Below are 26,572 nucleotides of genomic sequence, written 5' to 3' on the forward strand. Positions count from 1 at the left end.
TGATCATTTCTGAAGTGGCTCCACGCCTTAATATTCCCACAGTGAGGATTTGGTTTCAATATGGGCATTTTGGGGTATATTCAGACCATGGCAGATGAGATGGATGACCATTTTGGGCTAAGTGAAGACATTTGTGTTGCGTGTGAGTAACATGTATTCAGTGGTTGAAAACAGTCATTGGTATGATTGGTTTTGTGTATGTTTGGCTTGGGTGATAAAATTAGCTTTTTTAAAAGCTAATCTGTTTGTTGTGACAAGAAATTTAAAGGAGGAAAGAGGGTATTTTTGGCTTATTTTTCTGTCTATAATTGATTTGCTGCATTGCCATGGGCCTGTAGGGAGGTAGAAAACATGGTGGCAAGAATGCATGGTGAGTATGTCACTTGCCTTGTGGCAAGGGAGCAGAAAGAGATAGGAAGGGGTCAGGGCAAGAAAAGGACCTGTTCCCAGGGCCCTGCTTCCTCCAAGGAGGCCCTATCTCCTGAAGTTTCTAGAACCCTCAAAGGTAATGTCACCAGCTGTGAATCACAGCTTTACCACCTGAGCCTGGAGAGAACATTTCACATTCAAACTAACAGCTTTTCATAAATGTGGCCTTTATTTCTATAATTCTGGATTTTTTTCTATGTGGCTGCTGGTTAGAGGCAAATGGTAGGGTGTGATTCTGTCTGTCTTGGGAGACTGGGCTTTAGCTAATCTGCCACATTATAATTAGCCGCAGGCTGGGAGAGTTACTCCTGCTGCTTGACTTAAAAACGGTGCCCACTGAGTCCTGAGGCTGTAGGAAGATGGAATGGAGACATCTGTGTTGGCTTAGTGTCTGATATGAAACCTGAGTCTCCTCTGCTTTGGACTATTTTTGTATCAGGTATCAAACTATAAAAATAATGATTTCTAAAAATTTGTGCCGTGTTTCTGGCCTGTTTATGAGATTTAGGTTTCAGTGAAGTTGACTTTTTGTATCTCTTGCTCTGAATTAGTCTTGTGTTCTTGTACTTCGTCATACCAGGAATCTTAGTACACATATGATTTACTCTTCTGAAATAAGCTAGATTACTATAAGTATGAATTTTGATTTTGATAATGTAAATCACTAAACAGAATAACTGTATAAATTATATATCATTAACTGAATTTCATGGTTTCTATTTATTAAACTTTTAATGCTTCTTAACTACAACTTTAAAAAAAAGGAAGCGTAATCCATTGACTTCTATCAAAGCTCTACATGAAGACCAGTTAGGGAAATCTATCTGTCATAGAAAACAAGTTTCCTAAACTTGTGGAGTGAGCACCCTGGCTTGGAAGGTGGGGAATGTTGGTGTATTTAAGAAATGTTTGGGGGCAAAGAACAGAGCAAGAGTTTTAGTACAAGAGTTATCAATAAACAAAATTTGGGGCAAGGGTTGGTTAAGTTTGTAATTGGCCTGGTTGCTACAATAATTAGTGGCCTTAGGAATACAGGAATTCAAGCAGAGTTACTATTAAATGTATTTGTCTGATGTAACACTGCCCAAAGAAATAGACTACAAGCCTCATAGACAATTAAAAAAAATCTAGTAGCACATTTAAAATTAAAGAGGTGGTGCAGTGGGGCACACCTGTAGTCGATGGTACTAGGAGCCTGAGGCAAGAGGATTGATTGAGCCCTGGAGTAGCTAGCAGTTTTTGTTCTGTTGTGGTATTTTGAAACAAGGTCATACATAGCCCAGGCTGTCCTCAAGCTTTCTAGATAGCCAAAGGCATTTATATTTGAGACAAGAATCTTACTGTGTAATGTAGTGCAGTCTCACACTCTAGACAACCCACCAGGCTCAACCTCCTGAGTGCTGAGACACGCTGGCTCTCCCCACACTTGTGTTGGCGCACCTGAAGAGAGCCCAGCCTGGGCAACAATAAAGGGTAAAGGAGAATTTGGGTGTAGTGATAACATGCCTGAGGCAGAGGCAGAAGGACTGCCACAAGTTCAAGGCCAGCTATCAGCCACATAGCAAGTTCTAGGTAGCCAGAGCCACAGGGTAAGACCCTGTCTCCAAACAAGTAGATAGAAAAGAAAACAGTGGGCCGGGCGGTGGTGGCCTTTAATCCCAGCACTCAGGAGGCAGGAGCAGGCAGATCTCTGTGAGTTCGAGGCCAGCCTGTTCTACAGAGTGAGTTCCAGGACAGGCTCCAAAGCTACAGAGAAATCCTGTCCGAAACGGCCCCCCCGCCCCCATATATATATTACTTAGCTTTTATTAAAGAGTTATTATGAGCAACAAACTTACAATAAACATGTGTTGGCCATATAAACTAACTAGATATTTTTACATATTTTTAATACTAAGTCTTTGAAATCTAGTGTGCATTTTATACCTGTAACACATTTCAGTTTGTTTTATCAGCAATGTAAATATTCAGCATCCACATTCGGAGAGTAACTACCATACTGGCCAGTAAGAATGCATCCTTTAAAAGTCATTTACTTTTAGGTTGGGTGTGGTGATCATTTATTTTTAGGCCAGGCATGGTGGCATACGTCTTTACTCTCAGCACTTGGGAAACAGGCAGGCAAATCTCTGTGACTTGGAGGCCAGTCTGGTCTACAGAGAGAGTTCCTGGACAGCCAGGACTACATGAAAAAACTCTGTCTTCAAAGAGATCCCCCCCCCCAAAAAAAAAGCAAAGGAAAAAAAAATAGAGCTCTTGCTCAGCCGACAGTACCGCCCCCCCCAAAAAGTCCAAAAATGAATGAATATATACATTGTATTGCTGCTTGGTTCTTTGCTTGTTTTTGCTTTGATTTGTTTTAAGACAGGCCTTCTCTGGTTTTAAATTCACAATTCTCTTAACTAGGTCTTCTGAGGGCTAGGATTATAGGCTGTACTGACAGACCTGTCTTTTATTAGTTTTAGTTTTGTCTGCTGAGATTTTTATTGTTTGTTTTGTTTTTTTGTTTGTTTGTTTGTTTTTTCGAGACAGGGTTTTTCTGTGTAGCTTTGCGCCTTTCCTGGAACTCACTTTGTAGACCAGGCTGGCCTCGAACTCACAGAGATCCGCCTGCCTCTGCCTCCCGAGTGCTGGGATTAAAGGCATGCGCCACCACTGCCCGGCTTGTTTTGTTGTTTTTTTAACAGAGGCATTTTACATATTCTCATTTATTACAACTAATGATACTCTAGGCATTTGAGGTTTTTTTATTCTTATTATTATGCTCTTTAGACAGTCTCATATATAGTCTAGGGTGGCCTTGAATACTTGACCTTCTATGTTTTCATTTTTTAAAAAATTCTCTTCTCCATATATTCTCTTTCCACTTATATTGCCTCCTTAAAATAAACTATAGGCACCTTGGAGATGGGGTAATGTGGAGAGATCTTATTTTCTATTCATTGTCTCTCAGCGTCCACACTCAATAAACATTTGACTTGAGACACTGACATGTTGGCACACAGATTATTAGCTGTGTATTAGTACACAGTGCTAATTTAGTTGGTTTTGTTTAGGGCAACAATTTGACTAAGGAGAAGGCTACATTCTAAACCTCTTTTTGCAGAAATGAGTCCATGAGGCTCCCAAGTGCACTTTAAAGGTAGCTGCTGTGGTAGGAAAGCTTGTTATTTTTCATCTTTTCTGCCTATGAAAAGCTTCTCTGATGATGACTGAACAAGGCACTGATCTATGGGCAGAGCAGACTGTCATTAGGAGTTATATTATTACTGTTCCTTTAGCAGAACAATAGAATTTGGTTTTCACCTAGGCCCACGGCCTACCCAGTCTCAGGTTCTTAGCCACCCTAGCAGTGTCGGGCATGGGTTCCATCTCATGGAGTGGGCCTTACATCCCATCATTGTTGGTTATTCCCACAATGTTTGTGCTACTACTGAGCTAGCGTATTTCCCAGGCAAGTCACCACTGTAGGCCACAGGGTTTATGGATGGGTTGATGGTTCCCTTTTTCCTATGGTAGGTACAGAGTACCTTCCAGGACCACAATGCTGGTCGGTAGAGTGCAGCCTTTACTTGGCACCAGCTTGGCTTCTCCGTGTCGTCTCCAGCAGTAGAGCCTTACCATACATTTGTAGAGAGTAACCAATAAATAGCCTTGGTAATAGCTGTGTTTAGGAGTTTCCATGGAGCCCCTTCGGCCATCCCCTTAACAAGATGTAACCCATTCCTGGCAGTGGAGGTTTCACTTGGGGCGTGAGATCTCTACTTAGGGCACTGTTTCCCCTATTATTTGGTGACTCCATCTAGAGTCCTTTTATATAGAGTCCATTATATTTTGGGAAGCTTCCACAGTAGCACGTTTCCATGGCTCTTCAAATGGCCCTCAGTGTTAGTTGTTCCTCTTCATACTCCCTCCCTTCCCCCCCTTTCCCCATTTAATGCTTCTACTCTGGTCTCCCTGCTCTCTCTCAATAACAATAAATTCTAGTTTCTCTTTCCTGGGAGACCCTCTCCTCTCCCCTGGTCCCTTACTAGATACCTAACCTCCGTGGTTATACAGATTGTCACACACATATTGAAGCCTTAAAAGCTAACATCCATATAAAAGAGCAACCATCACGATGTGTCTCTTTGGGTTTGGGTTAACTCACTCAGGATGATTTTTTTCTAGCTCCACCCACTTACCTGCACGTTTTATTTCTCTTCACAGTTAATAATATTTCGTTGTGTAAATGTGAACCACATTTTTATTATCCACTCATCAGTTGGTGTGCAAAGTGCAACTGGGGTTGGGCACATAGCCATATTGATCAGTTCTGCTAATACTTAATCCCAGTGGGTTTTCGATGTTGGCTTGAGGTGAGAAAATTCGGGTCTTTGGTCTCCTGCAGTCCACACTGTTTTCAGATCCTCTAGGTCAGTGGTCCTCAACCTTCCTGATGCTACAATCCTTTAATACAGTTCCTCATGTTGTGGTGACCCCCAACCATAAAATTATTTTCTTTGCTACTTCATAACTGTGATTTTGTTACTGTTATGAATCATAATGTAAATATCTGACATGCAGGATATCTGATACCCGACCCCTGTGAAAGGGCTGTTCAACCCCCACAGGTTGAGAACAGCTGCTATAGGTAGAGGAGGATGTCCTCCTGCCTCCACTTCTTTTTCTTTTTTTTTTTTTCTTTTTGGTTTTTTGAGGCAGGGTTTCTCTGTGTTGTTTTGGTGCCTGTTCTGGATCTCACTCTGTAGACCAGGCTGGCCTTGAACTCAGAGAGATCCGCCTGGCTCTGCCTCCCGAGTGCTGGGATTAAAGGTGTGCGCCACTGCCGCCCCGGCCTCTACCTCCACTTCTTGAGTGCTGCGATGTAAAGACTGTGCCAACACACCCAGGTTGTGGGGGTTGAATCAGGCATTTATGCCTGTTAGGAAAACACTGGGCAGCTGAGCTGCGTTCTCAGCCCCAGAGTCCAAGGATTTTTGTTGTTTGTTTGTTGTTTTTAAGTATTGTTTTTATGTGTGTTTGATGGAGGTGGTGTGTGTGTGCCATAGCACAAATGGGGAAGTCCCAGAATGACTCTGGAGTTGATCTGTTGATTCTCTCCTTCTACCTACCATGGGCTTTGCGGGTTGAACTCAGATTGTCAGGCATGTGCCACAGGCCCTTTACTGCAGGAACCATCTCGATGGACCTCGAGAGTTTTGGGCAGCCCTGTTGTTGGTTTAAGAACAAGACAAAGGGTCTGGGATACACTTAAGTGGGATAAATAATGTCCAGGAAACTGCGGTAGTAAAATTCAGGTTGTATTTGAAAACGCCTCATGAGCTATAATCTATAAATAAAATGTAATAAGAGGAAATTGTAGCATTTGTAGCCTGGTGTGCAGGAGATTGAGTACCTAGCTCAACAGATAACGGATATGTATTCCTTTCTGAATCCCCAAAGCTGAGTGCTGGGTGAAGAATTTAAGGCTGTACTAAAATTAAACTCTTTTTAGTAGAATTATTCTGGAATTGTGAATATTCATGCCCAAAGTAACCCTTTGCTATCCTGGGGGATTCACTAAACTACATTCTGAATGATTTCAAGGATTTGGCAAGTATGTATTACACAGAAGCAAGCGTTACTTATAAATAAGCCTTACCTGTTTTCAACCTTCACCTATATGTCCTTTAAAGAGTCTCTGTCCTTTTATTTCTTGAGGAAATTGAGCAATCTCCTTGCCTCAGGCCTCTTCTCCTGTGTTTGCTCTTGTGGTTCCCAAGCACACAGCTGTCACTGATTTATCTCATTATATAATTGTTATCTGCTGACTGTGGGTGGATAAGGCTTCTTGCAGTTAGAGACTGTGCTTGGGTTGTTTTCATCGTTAATGCTTGGCTCATTAAGATTTCCAATAAACACATGTGAAACAAATGAGGCGTGAATAGAGTCTTCAGAACCCTTGGCAAAATTCGTTAGCTCTAACATCCAAAAGTAATAAAGAAATTTCTTCTTTTGAAAACTATTTTGTAAACAGGGGGTGGTAGCAAATGTTTGTGATCCAGGCACCAGATAGAGATTAGAGGATCAGGAGTTCAAGATCGTTCTCTGGTACAAGCAAGTTAGAGGCCAGAATAGCCTAGAAGAGACAGACTCAAAAAAAAAAAAAAAAGAATAAATTATGTGATGTGGACATTTTAGAAATTCTGACCATATCTTTCTTAATTTTATTTTGTAGCTGGAGAGTTTCTCTCCAGCTCCTGCCAAGCCCCGGCAGTCCCGCAGCCCACAGCCCACTTATAAAATAAACACAGAGATGCTTATATTATTTAAACTGTTTGGCCTAATGGCCCAGGCTTCTTGCTATCTAGTTCCTATATCTCAAATTAACCCATATCTATTAGTCTATAAGTTGTCACGTGGCTTGTGGCTTACCGGTACCTTACATCTCGCTTGTCATGGCGGTGGCTGGCGGCGTCTCTTTGTCTCAGCTTTCCACTTCCCAGAATTTTCCTCTCTCCTTGTCCCACCTATACTTCCTGCCTGGCTACTGGCCAGTCAGCACTTTATCAATCAATCATCCACAGCATTATTTCATTTTATTTTATGATTTTTAAAGTACTTTACTGTTACTAGAGTAATGCAGCTTTATTTAAAGTAAATTTTATAATCTTCCAAAAACCAAATAGTTTAATTAATATAGTTACCTTATGTTTAGAGACTTTAATATATCTCTTAAATGTGGTAACATTTAAATGGAATGGAATGTTGTAACTATTTCTGAAATATTTACACAGTAGTAGACTATGTGTAGTTAAACCATCTTCAATAATGCCTGATTTGAATTAAGGACTGAATTTGATTCAGCATCTTCATTAGTAAACAAAGAGAAATTGCAGCATCAACCTCATAGAACAGTTGTGAAATACTGAGATAATGCAATTAAGTGAGCCATGCAGTACAGGGATGGCACCGTCCATTACATAGCAGCTATAACTTAGTTCTACAAGCCTGTGTGCCAGGCCCATGTGTGGAAGACAGAGAACTTGAGGAAGTCCATACTCAGGGATGAAACTCAGGTGGTCAGGCTTTGGAGGCATGCATCATTACTGGTGAGCTATCTCGCTGGTCCTCATTTTATTTGTAATTAGAACTGTACAATAAACTTGATGTAAAATTTTTGTTGATTACCTATTTCCTTCATCTAGAAAAGAGGGCTTTGGAAATGGAGTAATAAGTAATGTTCTGTTGATTCCTTGGACCTAGTCTGTCAATGTGGAGTGAGTTTATTTGGTAATTACCAGGTACTGTACATTAAATATGCACTCATCAACATGGGTGACTTTTCCAGTGGTGGCCAGGAAGTTGACAGTAAAGAGCTGTACCTAGAGATGTCAGTTTGTACATTGGACAGACCATTGTGGTCTCTGGGAGAGAACCCTAGAAGACTGCCAGTTTATTAAGTTGGTAGTTTTTGCCTTCTGTCTTCTGTTTGCCTCAAAGCAGAGGCACAGATCCTAAATCCAAGATCAAGAGGATAACAGGGGGCCACAGCAGAAGCGTTCACGTCGCGGCCCCTGTCAGATTCTGGTGAATCTGCGAATTCTGCTGAACATTTCCTCACTTTGCCCTCAGATCAGATAAGAATTGAAGTGAAAAGGAGGATGGTGAATTTAATGTAGCATTTACACTCTCATGATGCTTCTAGGGAGATGGTGGAGCACACCAAAACAGTCCTGGTTATAAATGGGGTGAGCGGAGTAGCTGAAGGACACAGTATATCACTATATGAATTTTTAGGTTAGAAAATCAGAAGCAGTAGGAAGCATGAGAAGATGCTGCTTGTAGCTGTATGTTATGTATATAGGCTCCTGAAGGAGCACTGAAGACATGCATCCTTAGAAATGGGGCACATGGAGGGTGGTTGGCAGTCATTTATCTGGCAGTGGATGACTTTGTAATTCTACTACTGTCTGTTTTAGGTTCTGTTCCTCAAGTCTATTAGTAGCTCTTGAATGGAGCAACTAATCAAGACTTTGTTTTTGTCTTTCTAGAGTCGTAGGTCAAAAAAGTTAGGTAGTGCCTTAATGCCATAGTTTCTCTTAAAGCTTTAGGAAGTTTTAGGGTTGTTTGATTGTTGTTTGTTTTGATTTTGGTTTGAGGGGCAGGGTGTTATGTAGCCCAGGCTGGCCTCAGAAGACTGTGGTTTAGGCTGACCTGATCCTCCTGCCTCTACCTCCCAACTACTAGGATTATAGGCAAGCGCCACCATTCTGTGTACCATTTTTTTCTCTCATTTTGTAATGATGAGATTTTACTATTATCCTAGGCTGGCTTCCAACCCACAGTCTTTCTGCTTCAGCCTTTGAGTGCTAGGACTATAGGTGTGCACCATTATACCTGGCTGGCTTGTGCGACTTTCTTTTTTGTAATTTTATCAAAGTATAATTCATACACAATGAAATCTAACCCTTTAAAGTATAGGAAACAGTAGGTTGTAGTGTTAATTATAAAAGTGTGCCTGAATCATTGGTCAGTTCTACTATATTTGGTCATCTCTAGAAGATGCTCTGTGTCCATTGGTGTCAATTTGCATTTTACCCTGATTACCTCATACCTAGCCAACACTCAACCTTCTTTGTATATTTATGGATAATTTCCTATTCTGATCATCTCATATAATGAGATTGTGTGGCATGATTCTTTGAGATTGGTTTCTTTCACACAGTATTTTCAAGGGTCATTCATAGTATGGCAGGTATTAAGTACTTCATTTGTTTTTATTGGTGAGTAATATGCAGTTACAAGCATATCTCAGTTTGTTGTCCAGTTGATAAATATTTAGGTAGTTTCTGATTTTTAGAAAAGCTTTATAAAGTTGTTATGAGTCTATGTACAAATTTTTGTGTGGACATATGTTATAATTTCTCTTGGGCAGCTAGGAGTGGACTGTAGGTTGTATTGCTAAGTGTATGGAAGAAATTGCCCAACTGCTACTCCACAGTGCCCATGCCACTTTGCATCCACCTGCAGTTTATAGTTGCCTGGCTCTTCAGCACAGCATTGTCATATCACAGCACAACATATCAAGAGTCTTCTTCTTCTTCTTTTTAGCTCTTCTAGTAAGTATTCGTGTGTGTGTGTGTGTGTGTGTGTGTGTGCTTCTTTTTTTTAAAGTGAAAAATCTTGCAAAATAAAATCACCAGAGTGAAAAGTTAGAAACAGCAAGTAATTATTAAATATTTACCATGTGCTATACCTTGCTAGGTTTCAGAGAAGGAAGGACAGTATGCCTTCACTTCCATGGGACTTAAACATTTATTGAAGGTGGAAAGTATGTAAGGAAAGCAGAAGCTACGCCAGGTGTGGAGATGGAGGAAGGTGGACCTCTGTGAGTTCTAGGACTGCCTGGTCCAGACCGGACATGGCTGCATAGTGAGATCCTATCTAAAGAGATGGAGGGGAGGGGTGGAGGAAGGGATGGGGGGGGGGGCTGGATGCACCTGCTGCTCCAGTCAAGGAGTCTAGGTGGAAGGATTGCTGGAGGCCAGCAGTGGGAGATGGCAAGGACAACCTAAAAAAAATCAGTTAGAACATGCCGTGTGCACCAAGATTTTGGTCCATGTTGTAGATGCTTTGACATAATTAGTAAAAAGGAAGAATGTAGTCAGTTTTCTTTGGGCTGCCAGCTCACGAATAATGACATGGAGACTTATTATTAATTATGAAAGCTGGGCTTTAGCTTAAGCTTGTCTCACTAGCTCTTATAACTTAAATTAAACATATTTTTATTAATCTGTGTTCTACCACATGGCTTTTAACTCCCATCCTGTGTGTCCAGCTTGTTCTGAGTCTCAATGGCATCTCCTGTACGCCTCCATTATCTCCTCTTCCTCTCGCTACCTGGAAGTTCCTCCTATCTCTCCTGCCTAGTTATTGGCCATTCAGCTTTTTATTACACCAATCACAACAATACATCTTCACAAGTGTACAAATACCCTACAACAGAAGAATATAAAGAGCTTCATGTACTTTTGCTTAATGTCATAATATAGGCCTTGATAGTCAGGACCAAGCTTCCCCTCGCATTGTTAATGAGCTGCTTGGGATAATAGTCTGCTTGTTAACAACCACTGATTGGAATGTCATCAGCTAATCACTTTCAAAAGTCAATACACAAAATGAACCAGGAAAAGAGACAAAGTTAATATTTGAAGCCCCTTAAAGCCTGTTTTATATTGTAGTCCCTAGTGACCTTTTCTGTGTCCTCCTTAGGTTTGATTTCTGCCTTTTAACACACTACCAGATAGATGTAATCAATCACACATCCTCTTCCTGCCTTGATTGGCGTGGAACTCACTGTGTGGCCCAGGCTGCCCTTGACCTTGTGATGGCCCTGCTGGCTCAGCCTCTCAAGTGCTGAGATTACAAGCATGTGTCACCGTGCCTGGCTTTTTCTTTTCTCCCTTCCTCCTTCTCTTGCTTCCCCTTTCCCTTTCTGTCTGTTTTGTAGTGTTAGAAATTGAACCCAGGGCCTCATACATGCAGAGCACTACTGTGTCATTGAGTCCTTGGGCCATACCCCATGTTCTTGTAATCACATGACAAAGTGTATGCACTGCTTCACTACTGACTGCAGTCAGCGATAGCAGTTGTTTGTGTTTCTTTGTACATTTGACCCCTCTAGATTTTCCCTGCAGAATCTGGCCTCAGTATGCAGAGTCATTTCAGGTGAATGAGGGATTCAAAGAGCCAGTTTCCCTAAAGCTGATAAACAGAGCCTCTTTTCCTACCTGCTGTGCTAAAGCCTATGATAAGAGCTGTGAAGAGAAATTAAGACCAGAGGGAGTAGGCAGAGATGTGCCCGAGTTGAGTCCTGTTCATGTAACTGAGCATGCTCAAATCGGAGAGGCTGCTACCTTGTGTTTTGTTTGTTTGTTTTGTAAATTGTCTTTGAAACAAGAACTTCTGTCCAGGCTGGCCTGGAACTCCATATATAGCTGAAGGTGACCTTGAATCCCTGATTCTGTCTCTACTTCCCAAGTGTTGGAATTATGGGCAAGTTGGAACACTCCCGTTTATGCAGTGCTGGGGATCAAGCCTGGGGCTTTGCGGTGCTATGCAAGCACACTAGTCCCCAGCCTCCTTGACGTTTTAAAAATCATCTCAAAACTCAAGTTATCTTGGTTTGTTACTAGCACAGGGGAAAAAAAATACAATGCGGTAAAAAGGTTAAGATAATTGGAATTAGTCATCTTCAAGAAGAAAAAGATAGTTACTAATAATTTCTGTGTGTCTCCTAATTTTATTCAAGGCTATATTTAGGATTGTTGTATTGAAGACCTTTTAAAAACAAACAAACAAAAATGTTTTAAAGGGCCGGGCGGTGGTGGCGCACGCCTTTAATTTCAGCACTGGGAGGCAGAGGCAGGCGGATCTCTGTGAGTTCGAGGCCAGCCTGGGCTACAGAGTGAATTCCAGGACAGGCTCCAAAGCTACACAGAGAAACCCTGTCTCGAAAAAATAAAAAAACAAACAAACAAACAAACAAACAAAAAAAGTTTTAAAGGATGTTCAAACTGGGTGTGATGGTGAATGCCTTTGAGGCAGGAGGATCTCTGAGTTAGAGGCTAGCCTGCCTGGTCTGCAGAGAGAGTTTCAGCCAGGGCTGCACAGAGACATTTGTTTCAAAAAAAAGAAAAAAAAAAAAAGGAAGGAAAAAAATGTCAAGTTTATGAGGAATTAGGTTAGAGAGAAGGAACAGTTGCTTGACAGAGAATAGTTGGGGAGGGTATTGGGTTCACCTTTTCTAGCTACAGATATAACAGTCTTATTGGGGATGGTTAAAATAGGTTATTGACTGAGGGACTACACGCTTAAGAAGAAAAGAAACTCTGTATTTGGTAAAGCTTTTTTCCGCTTTCCCTACAAGGTCAGAGCTCCCTTTATTTATAAGAGGTTTCACTTTTGGGTACCGTGGGCTGGGTTGCTTGTCATTTAAACTGCAGATCAATAAAGAGCCCCCTTTTTCTGACAGGCTATAACATAATAGCAGTGTTAGGTTTAGAAGCACCAATTCCTGCGTAGAAAGTTTGTTAGTACTTATGTAATTGTCTGCTGGTCCTGTAGTAGCCAGCACTGCATGTTTATCTGTTCCTTGTATTCTTGATTGCATCTGTGCTGGAAGTCACTTTATACTGTGTTCTTATGTATTTACTGCCTCTGGTCTTTACTCAGGGCTGGGAAAGTCCACAAATCTTTGTTTTCGTATTAGTGATGTTATTAATAGAAACCCTGGGTTGAGGGACAGTTGTGCCCAAGTAGAGCAAGCAGAGAAAAAATGAAGTTGAAGGACCTGGACAGGAGCTGAAGAGATGACTCAGTGGTTAAGAGTACTGGCTGCTCTTCCAGAGGACTTGGGTTCAACTCCCAGCACCCACATGGCAGCTCACAACTGTCTGTAACTCCAGTTCCAGGGGTCTGACACCTTTATATAGACATACATGCAGGCAAAACACCAATGCACATGAAATAAAAATAAATCATTTAAAAAAAAAAACCAAATGGACATGGCTAAGAAAATTAGTGACAAAGAATGAAATCCCCAAGTCAGAAATGATTTCATAGATTGTACACTGAAGTGATGGCATGGTTGCTTTGTGGGAAAGATGTATTTTTTTGTGACTGGATGGAGGAGGGAAAGGGAGACTATAACCTATTAAAAGGGAGCTGTCTCAGAAGCACAGTATTGGTCAAAGAAAGCAAACTACATGATATGCAAATTTTCATATTTAGAGGAAAGTAATATAGAACAGAGTGATAGAAATACAATTGTTAGCCAGGGGGTGGGGTGGGGTGGGGTGGGGTGGCGGCGGCACTGCAGCCGCACGCCTTTAATCCCAGCACTCGGGAGGCAGAGCCAGGCAGATCTCTGTGAGTTCAAGGCCAGCCTGGTCTACAGAGTGAGACCCAGGACAGGCACCAAAACTACACAGAGAAACCCTGTCTCGAAAAAACAAAAACAAAACAAACAAACAAAAAAAACCCCACCACCACCAAAAAAAGAAATACAATTGTTAATGTCTGTGGTGGATTGGTTTCAGGGCCCCCTGAGCACAAAACCAAAATAACATAAAATGGTGCATTGGTATACAACCTGTATATATCTTACTGAAATGTTAATTTCTTAAAATGTTTTTATTTCCTTAGTGTTGGGGGGTATCATCGAGGTCAGAGAACAACTTTAGGAGTTGGTTCTCTCCGCACCATGTGAGCTCAGGGGTCAGACTCAGGTTGTCAGGCTTGTGTGCCAAGCTCCTGTACCTGCTGAGCCATCCCAGCCCAGGGAACTTGGAATCAGCTCTAGGCTACTAGAGTGCCCGCCATGTAAATAGCTGTTGTATTATTGAGAGAATGGGGAGGTAAAAAGTCTGCATGTGTTACACCACAGCTGCCCTTTGTTCAAGTATTTATACTGTACACTGCTTTCCAGTCTACAGACACCAAATCTGTGCCTACTTGGAAGGGCCAACTTTGTAAACGTTTTCGAAAATACATCCCAAATATTTATAGTGATCTGAAAGAGAAGGTAGGACTAGATAGAGACTTTGATACTTTTGCTGTGCTCTGTGTGTGTGTTTGCAAAGAATAAATCCATCAATTAAGCCATACAGCAAATATCCACTTTAAAAAGATAGGCCAAGGTGCCATGTAGCGCTGTGATCCTAGTCCTGGAGAGACTCAGGGAAATCCAAGCGTGAGACCACTGGGTTTTTACTAGGAACTCCAGGCTGGATTTTCAGAGCCGGCTTCTCTGCCTCCCCCGACTTCCAGCCAGTCAACCAACCTCTGGGCCCTGGGCCCGGACCACAGAGAACTGGACCCCAATCCCTACTTCAGAGACCCTCATGCCCCTACTCTGAGTCAATCCCCTCTCCTGTGGGCTTTCCTGTCACACACCTCTCCTACTGTGCCGAGCTGGGACTGCTCAGAGTTTATGAAACCTGAGTTCCAACAGGACTTTGCTACCCTACCTGCCATGCTGATCAGGGACCAATGTGAGTCTGAACCCTGAAACTCAGTGCCTTGAGACTAGAAATCAACCTAACAGACTGGGGTAACAGCAAAGACTGAACAGAAGCCAAATGTCTACATACTGAGGTCTCTGTCTCAAAAAACAAACAAACCAAAAAAATAGTATGGTATTGGCATAAAAACAGACAACATTGATCATAAGTCCAAACACACATGAACACCTGATTTTGGCTAAAGAAGCCTAAAATGCACACTGGAGGAAACAGCTTCTTCAACAATTGGTGCTGGTCAAACTGGATAGCTGCATGTAGAAGGATGAAAATAGATGTATGTTTATCACTAGACATAAAACACAACTCCGAGTGGATGGAGGATCTCAATCTCAGACCAGATATCCTGAACCTGATAGAAGAGAAAGCAGGGGATAGGAAGGAATGGAAAAGGACTTTCTGAACAGGACCCCCGATTACACAGATATTAAACAGTTAATAAATGGGACCTTGTGAAACTAAAAGGCTTTTGTATGGCAAAGGACATCATCATTCAAGCAAGGAGACAGCCTACTAAATGGGGGAAAAAAATCTTTGCCAATTATACATCTGTCTGGTAGGTTTGCAACGTGACTTTGAACAGTTGCATAAGCTCCGTCTATCCCGAGGGTGGCAGAGAACTGAAGACACTCAGTCCAGTGCCTAGCATATTACAAGGTACCATGGTTATTTTGTTATTTTATTTCTAGTTTGTGTGTGTGTGTGTGTGTGTGTGTGTGTGTGTGTGTGTGTGTGTGTGTGAGAGAGAGAGAGAGAGAGAGAGAGAGAGAGAGAGAGAGAGAGAGAGAGAGGAGAGAGATGGAGGGGGAGCCAGCCTGTGGAGGCCAGAGAACTTGAAGGAGTTGGCTTCTTTCCTTTCTTCATGTGAGTCCTGGGGATCAAACTCAGGTCCTCGGCCTTAGCCTAAAGCTCCATTATCCACTGGGCCATCATGCTGACCTGCTATGGTTATTTTCATCATTTGGCTCCCAGATACTGTTGGCTCTTAAAGTCTTCTACTTTGTGTTTCTGAGAAAGAAAACACCCAAGTATAAAAAAAGCCGGGAAAGCAGGGAGTGAACGACCGGGGACTGAGAGGCGGGCCTGTGGATGGACTGGAGAGTGATCAAGTCTTTTAAGAGGTTGATTACTTGTCCCTTGAATGAGGTCATTGACCAGGGGCGCATGAGTCAGGTGGCTTGTGTGGCAGAGGTGGAAGAGGCTCTCTGGATTGTCTGGGTTAGGTTAGAGAGGGTGTGGAGGTGTTTTTAAAAGAGAGGGACGGGGGAGGAGGAGGTCACATGGATTTGGTTGAATTTGGACCCTGGTAACCTTTCACTACTGACTCCATCTGTCCAGGACTTTCACTCACAAGAGAGGACAAAACATATCTCCTAGAGACTTTGTTTCTTCAGGCAAGAGTCTCATTGTGCAGCCCAGGCTGCCCTCACATCCTCTATCCTCCTGCCTCAGCCTCCCAAAAGTGCTACCATTACAGATGCACCTTACTTTTGCCTGCCTTCCTTCCTTCCTTGAGTAGTGAGATAATTTTAAATATTTGATAAATTTATTAATATTAGGTCAGGCAGGGGAAAGAGGTTGAGCCTTATGCAGTATGGACATGAACCACTGTTGGATATGAACATCTGATTATCTGTGGTCATTATTAGGGAGCTTCAACAATGAGCTGTGTTGCTTACAGGTGTTCTCATTCTGCTGGGGAGCTGCATGTTGGAGGTGAACAGAAAACTGTTTTCCTTTCCTCCTCTGTGAGGAAATAAAACTTGGGGGAAAGAACTTCAAGAGTAAGTTTTGTGTATTAGTTTGTGTATTGTTGAGTGCTCATGTGGAGGTCAGAAGACAGTTTTTAAAAGCTAGTTCTCTCCAGGGGTCCTCAGGGGTCTGCTGAGGACTTCAGGGTCACCCAGCAGACACTAATATCTGCCGGGCCCTCTTGACGCCACCCCCTCCTCACCACCTCTGCCCTTTTTTGACAGGGTCTCACACTCACAGCTGAATCTGGCCTGGACTCTAGTCTATGTTATTATTTCTAACTTCTGTGACTCGTAAGTTGTAGTTTTTTTCACTGAACATTCTGCAAAGTTTTCAGTTTTTTTCTTTTTCATTTTTTTTTTTTCTGACTGGCTTCCTAGTTAATGAGTTAGTTATTCTAGCACTGTTTACTACATACAGGTAGGAGGGACTGACCAGCAGGTCCCAAAGATAGGACATAAAGAACAGTGGGTGGGGCAGCCCAAGGAAACAGGATGCAAAGATAATGGCACTGGTCAGCTCCAGATAGGCTAAGCCCAGGACCCCAGAAACAGATGTGGAAGGGACAGTGGACGATGTGACCCATGCTCACTAGATCAGATCAAAGTGGCATCATGACTCCTGTCAGTGGAGCACATGCAGAGTGTTGGTGCTCTTTGTTCTCTTCCTTCCTTCCTTCCTTCCTTCCTTCCTTCCTTCCTTCCTTCCTTCCTTCCTTCCTTCCTTTCTTTTTAAAGGACAGGGTTTCTCTGTGTAACCCTGACTGCCTTGGAACTCACTCTGTAGACCAGGCTGGCCTCAAACTCATAGATCAGCCTACCTCTCTGCCTCCCGAGTGCTGGGCTTAAAGGTGTGCACCACCACCTCCTGGCTCCTAGTAAACTTTTCAGTTATAACAGGTATTCTGAATTCTAGGTAAAATGGGCTTCTGAGGGAAGCATGCCCCTTTTCTAGGGCTGCCCCCGAGGGAGGCACCTGGGAAGAAACAACAGGGAGAAGAGGGAAACACTGGCTCCAGCCTGTGAGGATCAGCAGGGCTGCTTGCCTGGTCCCCTCAGCCTCAAATGGATTTGTGCTTCTCGCTGGCTCTGGCTAAACTCCTGCTGACTGTGTGATCTACTCCTGTGTCTGGACTAAATTCTTCTCCTGGAAAACATAAGAATTGAGACTGCTTCTGGGCTTGAGACCAGAGGAAGCCAGGGACCTCCCCACAGCACAGCTGTATAGTAAAATCAAAAGGATGAATGCTAAGCCACAAATATAAAGTGATGAAGCATGAATAAAATTGATTTTATGAGAAAACAAGTATCTTAATGATTGCAATTTTGTTCAGTTAAGAAGCATGTGCAAATTCTGTTACGCCTTTCACATGTCACGTTTTCATCTGTTGAGCATTAATGAACCCTGTTTGGTTTGTATCCATGAACTTCTAGATGTTTAAATCTATGTTGCAGTACTGGGATGTGGCATTAAAGAAGGCATTTTGTGTAGTAGACACCATACAGGTAGCTGTTGTGTGTTCTTTTGTGTATGTGTGTGCACATGTGCATTCTCGTAGAGGCCAGAGTTAAGTGTCCTTGTCCATCAGTCTCCACCTTAATTTTTGAAAGAGATTCTCAGACCAACTGGCTAGTGAGTCCCATCTGCCTGTGTCAGCCTTCTCAGTACTGGGGTTATAGGTATACTGTGCTGGGTTTTCTAGATGAGTGATGGATCTGAACTAAAGTTTTCCAGCTTGTGGGACACATACTTTACCATTGCCACCATTGCCAAAGCACTGGGCTTGGCACCTTTCCCCACTGACCATCTTGCTGGCTTTTCATATAAAATATTACTAAACATGTTTGAACTAGAGTCCAGGAGAGAGGGAGAGGAAGCACACTAGTGTAGAATCTAGTTTAACTTTGGATGTTGGTCCTCAGGAGTCGTCCACTGTTCTTCTCTGAGCAGGACAGGCTTGGCTGGCCAGGGATCCCCAGGGTCCCCCTGTTTCTGTGCCCCCCCATGTGCCACCACAGCCTGTACTTTCATGTAGGTTGGGGAGAGCTCAGGTCCTTCTGCCTGCCAGGCTAGCGCTCTGCCAACTCAGCTATCTCCCCAGCACAGGAACTTGTATTTCAACCCAAATGACACATGATTTTGATAGTCTGACTGATCTGGGGATCATTTCAATTTAGATCCATGAGACACTCTCCTAAATACCTTCACTAGTTTTCCTGATAGGTAATCACCTAAGTTCTTATATCCTCTCCTGACAGGAACTCATTACCACATGCCAACAAGGTTATTTCATCAGTGATTGCATGCAATATTATGCTTCCATAGAAGTCATTGTTTACTATCCTATGTGCATTGGGTCAACTTCTTTGGACAGAATTTTATACTCCTTAGGGTATTGGTTTTGAGTGTAGATCTGGGTTCTACCTACTAAACTCACTTTCCTAATGCATATAATAGATATTTTTTTTCCCACCTTGAAAGACTGCATTAAAGTTTAAATGGAAAAATAAAAACAACAGACTGCCCTGGCCAGAAAGATTCTTGAATGTCGTCAGACAACCTTTTCTTCTAGGGGAGATGGAGGAGGGTCAGGGTCTTGGCCGTGTAACCCAAGCTAGCCTCCTATAGCAGCCTCCTAACTGCTGGAATAATAGGCAAGCCCTGCCACACTGTGTCAGTCATCCTAAACTGACTGTTCTTATTAATGTCATTTAATCTCCTCTTCATGATGAATTTTTATTTCTGGCTTTAAAAAGTTGCCAGCCGGGTGGTGTGGTACACTCCTTTAATCCTAGCACTTGGGAGGCAGAACTCTTGAGTCTGAGGCCAGTCTGATCTACAGATTGAGTTCCAGGACAACCAGGGCTACACAGAGAAACACTGTCTTATAAAAAAAAATTTTATTTTGTTGCATTTTCTTGTGTGTGTGTGTGTGTGTGTGTGTGTGGTGTATGTATGTGCATGTGTGTGTGTGCATGCCCCAGAATGCATGTGGAGGTCAGAGGACAACATGTGGGGGTCAGTTCTCTACTTCCAGTTGTCTTAAGCTTATCTTTCTCTCTCCACATTAAAAAAACAAAAAACAAAAAAACAAAAAACAAAAAAACTATCCATGTATGGAATTTCCTGGTCATAAATATTAAAGTGATTTATTACAGTTACATTGAAATCATAGTCATGTCATACTTTGACTTTTTGTATTTTAAGACAGTGCCTATGTGTATAGTTCAGACAGGCCTGGAACTCGCTCCACAGGTGAACTACTGATCCTGCTGCCTTAGCCTCTTCCTACAATAACCTTCTGTGTTTTCAGAAAAGTGATTCTGATTTTACACTAAGTTCTCTGTTGTTCTCTAGGAATGTGGGCAATCTATGTCCACTGGAAGACAGGGAATGGATGGTAGAAGGCAAACTAATGCATTTGACCCATTGCATTTGAGAGAAAGTTAGTCAGAAGAAACGGGACGTTTATATTTTAGACTATCAGGAAAAGGATGCACTTTATTATAAATACTTCTATTGAAAGTATTGGCGCTGTCATTTTTCTTAGTAAAAAGTGAATGTGTATTTAGAATTGTTTGTAACTTTCATTCATATTGCCAGTCTACAGCAGGAAGCAGAACAAATGTTAATTTTATGAAGTCATTTTATATATTGTCTTGTTCTGTGTTTTTATTTTTAGGACCGGAGTAGGCCCTATGACACTTTTAACTTGCACTCCTTGGAGAACTCCTTAATGGATATGATAAGGACTGATCATGAGCCTCTGAAAGGTAAACACTACCCTCCCAGTGGCCCACCAATGAGTTTCGCTGATATAATGTGGAGGAATCATTTTGCAGGTTAGGAATATTCATATGTCCATTCTTGCTTGGTGTTTTAAGCAAAAATCAGCTTTTTAATAATTGTGATTTTTTTGTTGTGTTTGTTTGTTTGTTTGTTTTGCTTCTGTAAAGCATTGTGGAATGTATTTAAAGTTGATTTTCTTTTTTAACCTGGGTTCAGCTACCTACAGTAATCATAGTTGGTAACCTTAATCTGTTTATCTGGAAGAAGTCTATGTTGGGTAGCTGAGGTCATGGTTATAGCATGAAACTAGAAGCCAAATTTTCTGGGCTTTGTACATTTGGAATCCTTAGCTGAATCTGTAGAATTCATTTAAGTCCAAGTATACCTCAAGAAAGTAAATTAATCTTCAAAACCCCTTCAGAAAGCTTCATAGATATGGTTAGCATTGTGTTAGCGTTTAACACCTGCCTAGTATAGGAGCATCACGCACAGCTCCTTCATAGATACGGTCCCATGTGCTGGAGTCTAACACCTTCGTGTGTAGGAGCATTGCTGTGCAGCCAATGTGCAGCCAGTGGCCCTTTGCACAGTATGGGCTACAGTGCACGGAAGATATCTTAGAGGGTATGCATGCTTTGAGTTCAGTATGAGGTAACGCATTGCGAAATTGACAATAGTAGGACTTATAGAGCCCCTGTAAACCATAATTACAGATGGTTCTTTTTATAGATATTCAACTGTAATGCAAGTTACCAGTGTGGAAATATCCACTCCATTTTGAGTTAGGACTTTAATTAAAAACTGAACAGTTTGCCACAAGGATGGCCATCTTGAGCGAACTCCACATCTTCTGAAATTGTGAGGACTTCTTCCTCTCTGGCGTTCACTAGGCCCGTATCTAGAATGTGACCAACTGAACCTCTGACATTCATTTCCTCCCCAGAATCCTTTGCACCATTTTCTTGTCACACTCATCATTTTCCTGCTTACTTTCCTTATTTTTCAGTGAGGAAGAGTAGTAACGGTAAGCAACAGAGAAAATAAAGGGTCTGGAGAAAAACTAGATTTTAAGGCCTTCAGCAAAAGAAGAAAGAAAAGAAAAAAAAATATTTGCTGTTATATTTAGTCTCTTACCACATCTTTCTTCAGTTAAAGATTAGGTCCATGGTAATTTGAAGCATGTTATACTTAGAGGTGTGAATGATGTTAAAAAAAACAAAACACCGATATTCACAGATTGTTTTGTTTTTAGACTGTTTCGAGGTTGCATTTGTCATTTTCCTCTACCATGGGTTGCCTCTCCTGATCATTCAGCCACTTAACCTTCTGTGAATACCTCCTGTATCTTGGTCTGGATTCTCTGCTCGCTCTTTCTTTCTTTCTTTTTTTGAGACAGGTTTCTTACTGTATAGTTCAGGCTGTCCTAGAACACATTATTTATCTCAGGCTGATCATGGAACTCAAGACAATCCTCCTGCCCCATCCTTGTGAGTGCTAGGATTATAGGGGTACACCACTGTATTCTTTCAGTAAAAAAATAGGAAAGGATTTTAGATTATAGTCTCTACATTGATTTTTTTTTTCTTAGAATTTTATGCAGACTGGTACAGCAGAAGCTGTTTGCCATATGAAGTAGAGCACTGGCACAGGGAGAGAGGGTAACCTCACTGTAATGTAAAGATCTTTCCCATTTGTGATGTCCCTTCTTCAGTTGCGGGCCCCACTATCTCTGCAGACTTTTCTTTACTAGCAAATATGAGGTCAAAGACTGCTTCACCATACATGTATTATGGCCTACTGAGTTGAGACCTTTAGTATGTACTTTTTTTTTTTTTTTTTTTTTTTTCGAGACAGGGTTTCTCTGTGTAGCTTTGCGCCTTTCCTGGGACTCACTTGGTAGCCCAGGCTGGCCTCGAACTCACAGAGATCCGCCTGGCTCTGCCTCCCGAGTGCTGGGATTAAAGGCGTGCGCCACCACCGCCCAGCCAGTATGTACTTTTTTATAGTCTGAATATGGTTTCAACTTCCCAGTTTGTCATACTGAACTGCATGATTTCCTATAAACAGACTACTTCCCTGAGGTCAGTGACATCACTATGTCCCTGTGGTCAGTGACATCACTTGCACCTTTAAGAAAATATTTTGACACTGGGCATGGTGGTGCACATCATAATCTCAGCACTTGGGAAGCAGAGGCAGGAGAGTGATACAAGCACAAGGCCAGCCTGAGCTTATACATAACAAGTACCCAGCTGGCCACACAGAGCTGTGTAGTGAGACTTGTCTCAAAAAAACCAAGAACAAGAACAAAGAGGAAGAGGAGAAAAGAAAATGTGTAAGATACTTTTAGCTTTAAAAGTAAAGAAAATTGTCAGAATAAAAGGTGGCTAAAAAGTTGGGCTGGAGGGATAGCTCAGTCTTCAGGCTGGAGGGATAGCTAAGTCTTCAGGCTGGAAGGATAGCTCAGTCTTTGGGCTGAAGAGAGATAGCTCAGTCTTCAGGCTGGAGGGATAGCTCAGTCTTCAGGCTGGGGAGATAGCTCAGTCTGAGTACTTATCTTGCACCATGATGGCCTGAGCTCAATCTCTGAGCCCAGTGAAAAGAGCTGGGTATGCTAGCAACGTGCTCACAATCCCAGTGCTGGGGAGAGACAGGCAGACTGAATTGGCCAGCGAGTCTAGCCTGCTTGATGAGTTCCAGGCCATGAGAGACCCCATGTCAAAAACAAACAAAACCACAACCTCACCAAAAACATGTGAACGGTATCTGAGGAACAACAGCAGAGATTGTCCTCTGTCGGATCTCCACATGCATACATATGTGTCTATACACATGAACATGCATATACATATAAGTAACTTAAAGCATAAGAAACATTATGATGGTGTAACCTTTAGTTTTTATTTTCAATAATAATAAATAACCATATTTCTCTCTGATTTATAATTTATTGTTAGAACATAAATTTAGACTTTCCAGTTTTTCTCTATCCTAGGTAATGCTGCTGTAAGTTTTTCTTCATGTAGCTTTTGCTTAAGGCACATTCATAGTGATGATATATGGGTCCAAAGATAGAAGCATCAGGGTAGGTTGAACGGTAGGGGCTAGATGATGCATTAGGGCACCTACTATGTGCTGGGAAGTGCTTTGCCCTGTTCCACCTTTTCTTTCCTTCCTAAGTATCCTCCTTAAACCCTCGGTCTTGATCTTTTCCCTCTTGAATGTGGGGACACTGTTTGTGGGATGGGGTTGGGTATGTGTGTGTCTCAAAACTCAAGTGCAGAGTTGGATTTGGGGGTGCTTGTTTACACTGGTGTTATTCTTAGAACTCAGTCTTCTTTAGGAAAAATCCTACATTCTGCTTACTATACAAAAAAATTCAAATAATATGTAGTGGGTCAAAAAAGAAAGTTAAAAAGCCTGCTGTAGGCTCAATACCTAGAAATAGCAAAGTTATTCAGTCGTCTTTATTAAGAGCCTCCCAGATGTCCTACATTGTCTATGTAGGAGATGAAATTTCAAAACACAACCTTTCTAACTTTGTAGTCAGTCCAAACTAGATTTGAGTTCTTTATCTGCCCCTAGTTGGCTATTGAACTGAATACATTAGCTTCTTTAAAACCTTGTAATTAAGATAACACACCTTATAAAATAGGTGGGAAGATGAGATCTCTGGCACAAGGGACTGTGCAGATCCTGCGTGTGATTTTCTGTGGAGGTGAGCGTGGCTCATTCCTTGACCCCTGTAATAAACTAAGCCATATCAGTACAGACTTATTTCTTGACCAGACTCCAACTCAATGTTGGCTGCAAATAGTCACAGTTGTTTTTATTTTCCATAGATAAGTAGTGATTATTGAAGGATAAACCATCATTTTCAAAAGCCATGTGTAGGAGAAAGAAAACTGCCCTAAATTACTTTCGAAAACTGTCTATCTGAATAACATAGCTGTCTTAGTATTCTATTGCTGTGAAGAGACACCATGACCAAGGCAACTTACAGAAGAAAGCATTTAATTGGAGGCTTGCTTGCAGTTTCAGAGGGTGAGTCCATGACCACCATGGCAGGCAGGCATGGAGCTGGAGCAGCAGCTGAACACATAAATCTCAAGTTGGAGGTGTGTGGGGGAGGGCAGTGGGGGAGGACAGTGGGGGAGAGGGGGAGAGGGGAGGAGAGAGAGAGAGAGAGAGAGAGAGACAGAGACAGAGACAGACAGAGAGACAGAGACAGAGAGACAGAGACAGAGAGACAGAGACAGAGAGACAGAGACAGAGAGACAGAGAGACAGAGACAGAGAGACAGAGAACAGAGAGACAGAGAAGAGAGAGAGAGAGAGAGAGAGAGAGAGAGAGAGAGAGAGAGAGAGAACAGAGAACAGAGAGAGAGAACAGAGAGACTGGACCTGGTGTGGGCGTTTGAAACCTCAAAAAGCCCAGCCCTAGTGACACACCTTCTCCAACAAGGCCACCTCCTAATCTTTTCCAAAATAGTTCCACCAAGCATTCAAATATGACGTAAATTACTTCATGATATACTTAAAATGGACGTGGTGCATATTCACAGTGGTAGTCGTATAGAAGATATCAGTATCTATTGTTTAAGAAATATTTAGTGAAAAATCATTTTATTCAAGCATTCTTTTAATTCAAGAAAAAGAAAGGGCTAGTGTGAGAGCAGGAAGTTTAGGGAAGAAGACTTCTCTTTCAGTAAATCAGACCTTCGAGGTCTTTTGTTGTGTTTGTGCTCATGCTGGCTCAGTCTAGATGATGAATCCCAGAGGAGTGCCTTCTGTTGGATGCAAGTGCCTTTGTGCAGAAGCCTCCGGTTTGAATCCTGCAGGAGAAGGAAGGGAAAAAAGCACCTTGTTGCAGTCACCTGCTGGTTCAGTTTGGCAATAACAGAGCGCAGAATAAGGTCTTTGTGTCTTACACCTTGTATATCCTTTTTGGTTGAGAGATGCCTCATACTGATGAGACAGGAGGGTTTTGAGACAAATATAAATTTATGAATATTGATACTTTGTTTCTAAACACAGAAGTCCTTGGATTAGCAGAGATAGGAGTGGTGGAAGGAACTGATCTCTCCTCAAATCCAACCCTCTTCCTAACTGTGTAGGGAAAGAGGATTTCTAGTGTTAGAAATAAGAGGAGAGAAAGGAAAAAAGATTCATCACTGTACTCTTTGTATGAGACTGTCTTCCGACTTGAAAACCTATAGTCATTAGGCTTGATTGGCCAATCACCTTTCCTACTAGAATAAACAAGGAAATAGTAGCCATATGCTTTGGACAAAGTAGCTGATCGCTAGAAAGCGAGATCCCATCCTCTGGCTGAGGAAGCACATCCAGCAGGCCGCTGGGACAGCAGCAAGGGGAGGGTTCCTTCATCCCTTGCATCCTCACTCTTACACCGGAGTCCTGGTCTGCTGACTGCCGATAATGACTGATGAACTGGTTCTGTGTATTTGGATTTTCTCTTCCTTTGTCATTCATGGAACTGAGATTTGAAAAATGAAAAGAGCAGGTGTTGGTTGAGAACTCAGATTGAAGGCCCTGCGTTTCAAAGATATACTGGAAAAAGTCTGAGGAAAAAATAGCTCATTTTCTGGTAACAGTGCTTCAGCACATTTAAATTGACAGAACTTGGAAGATGTGAATGCCACTCCTTTGCTGTTACAGAGACACTTTTCTCTATTCATCATATTTAAATGTAATATGGCAGACTTAGACAAAATTGGTTCCCTTTGGGGAATTTTTAGGTTCCCTTGTTTTTTTAAAAGACATATATGTTCATTACATTTTCTTTTGACTTGATCCTCCAGAAGAAAATATGCTGTCTATTCTGTAGCTTGAATCATTGCTCAGTTTTTTTTCAATGTCAACTTCTTTCGACCTATGTCGGTTTGTCCTTTACAAAGTTAGCCGAGTCTTAGCTGCTGCATGTGTGTCCCAGTTTGATTCCCAACACCTAAAGGGAAGGACAAAAGGACCCTGTCAACTGCTGGAGACAGACTGAATCACCAAGAAGTGATTGTTCATGTCTGTGTATTTCCAACCTCCTCCTCTCTTCGAGGCTTACTTGGTCACCCAGGCTAGCCCTGAACCCCTGCACTTAAGAGATCTCCTTGTCTCACCTTCCTTTGCAGCCGCGACTAAAGGTAGCATTGTTCTGTTACTTTGCCCGATTTAAGATACGGCTTTTTTGTTTGTTTGTTTTTGTTTTTTTTCGAGACAGGGTTTCTCTGTGTAACAGCCCTGGCTGTCCTCGAACTCTCACTGTAGACCAGGCTAGCCTCAAACTCAATGATCCACCTGCCTCTGCCTCCCAAGTGCTGGGATTAAAGGTGTGCACCACCACTGCCTCGCTCAAGATATGACCATTTTCATCACCTAACAGTTATAAAAGGAAGATTATACCTGGGTACTAACTTCTGTAATTCTAATTCAGTTGAGCTGCAGCTTTAACCAAGAAAACAAGTGCAAAGGATTTAAGAATTGATGGCAATTGTGATGTGATAGCAAGCATGCCTGCAGCCC

At 42.1% G+C, this 26,572-nt stretch overlaps 1 protein-coding gene across 8 annotated transcripts in view; it reads left to right on the forward strand.

The window, feature by feature from the left end:
• The window catches only part of Cpeb3 (cytoplasmic polyadenylation element binding protein 3), a 188,147-nt gene that overhangs the window by 56,496 nt on the left and 105,079 nt on the right, over positions 1-26,572 (forward strand). For 4 of the 8 annotated variants that reach the window (XM_059258700.1, XM_059258683.1, XM_059258692.1 and 1 more), the window contains one exon: positions 19,930-20,089. In XM_059258700.1, the coding sequence (XP_059114683.1) occupies positions 19,930-20,089 (160 nt within the window). Of the gene's footprint in view, positions 1-19,929; positions 20,090-22,239; positions 22,372-24,071; positions 24,155-26,572 lie in introns of those variants that run through there. The other 4 variants (XM_059258716.1, XM_059258709.1, XM_059258731.1 and 1 more) reach the window with 3 other exon arrangements.

Source organism: Peromyscus eremicus, chromosome 1 (genome assembly GCF_949786415.1).
Source record: "Peromyscus eremicus chromosome 1, PerEre_H2_v1, whole genome shotgun sequence".
Taxonomy (NCBI): Eukaryota; Metazoa; Chordata; class Mammalia; order Rodentia; family Cricetidae; genus Peromyscus; species Peromyscus eremicus.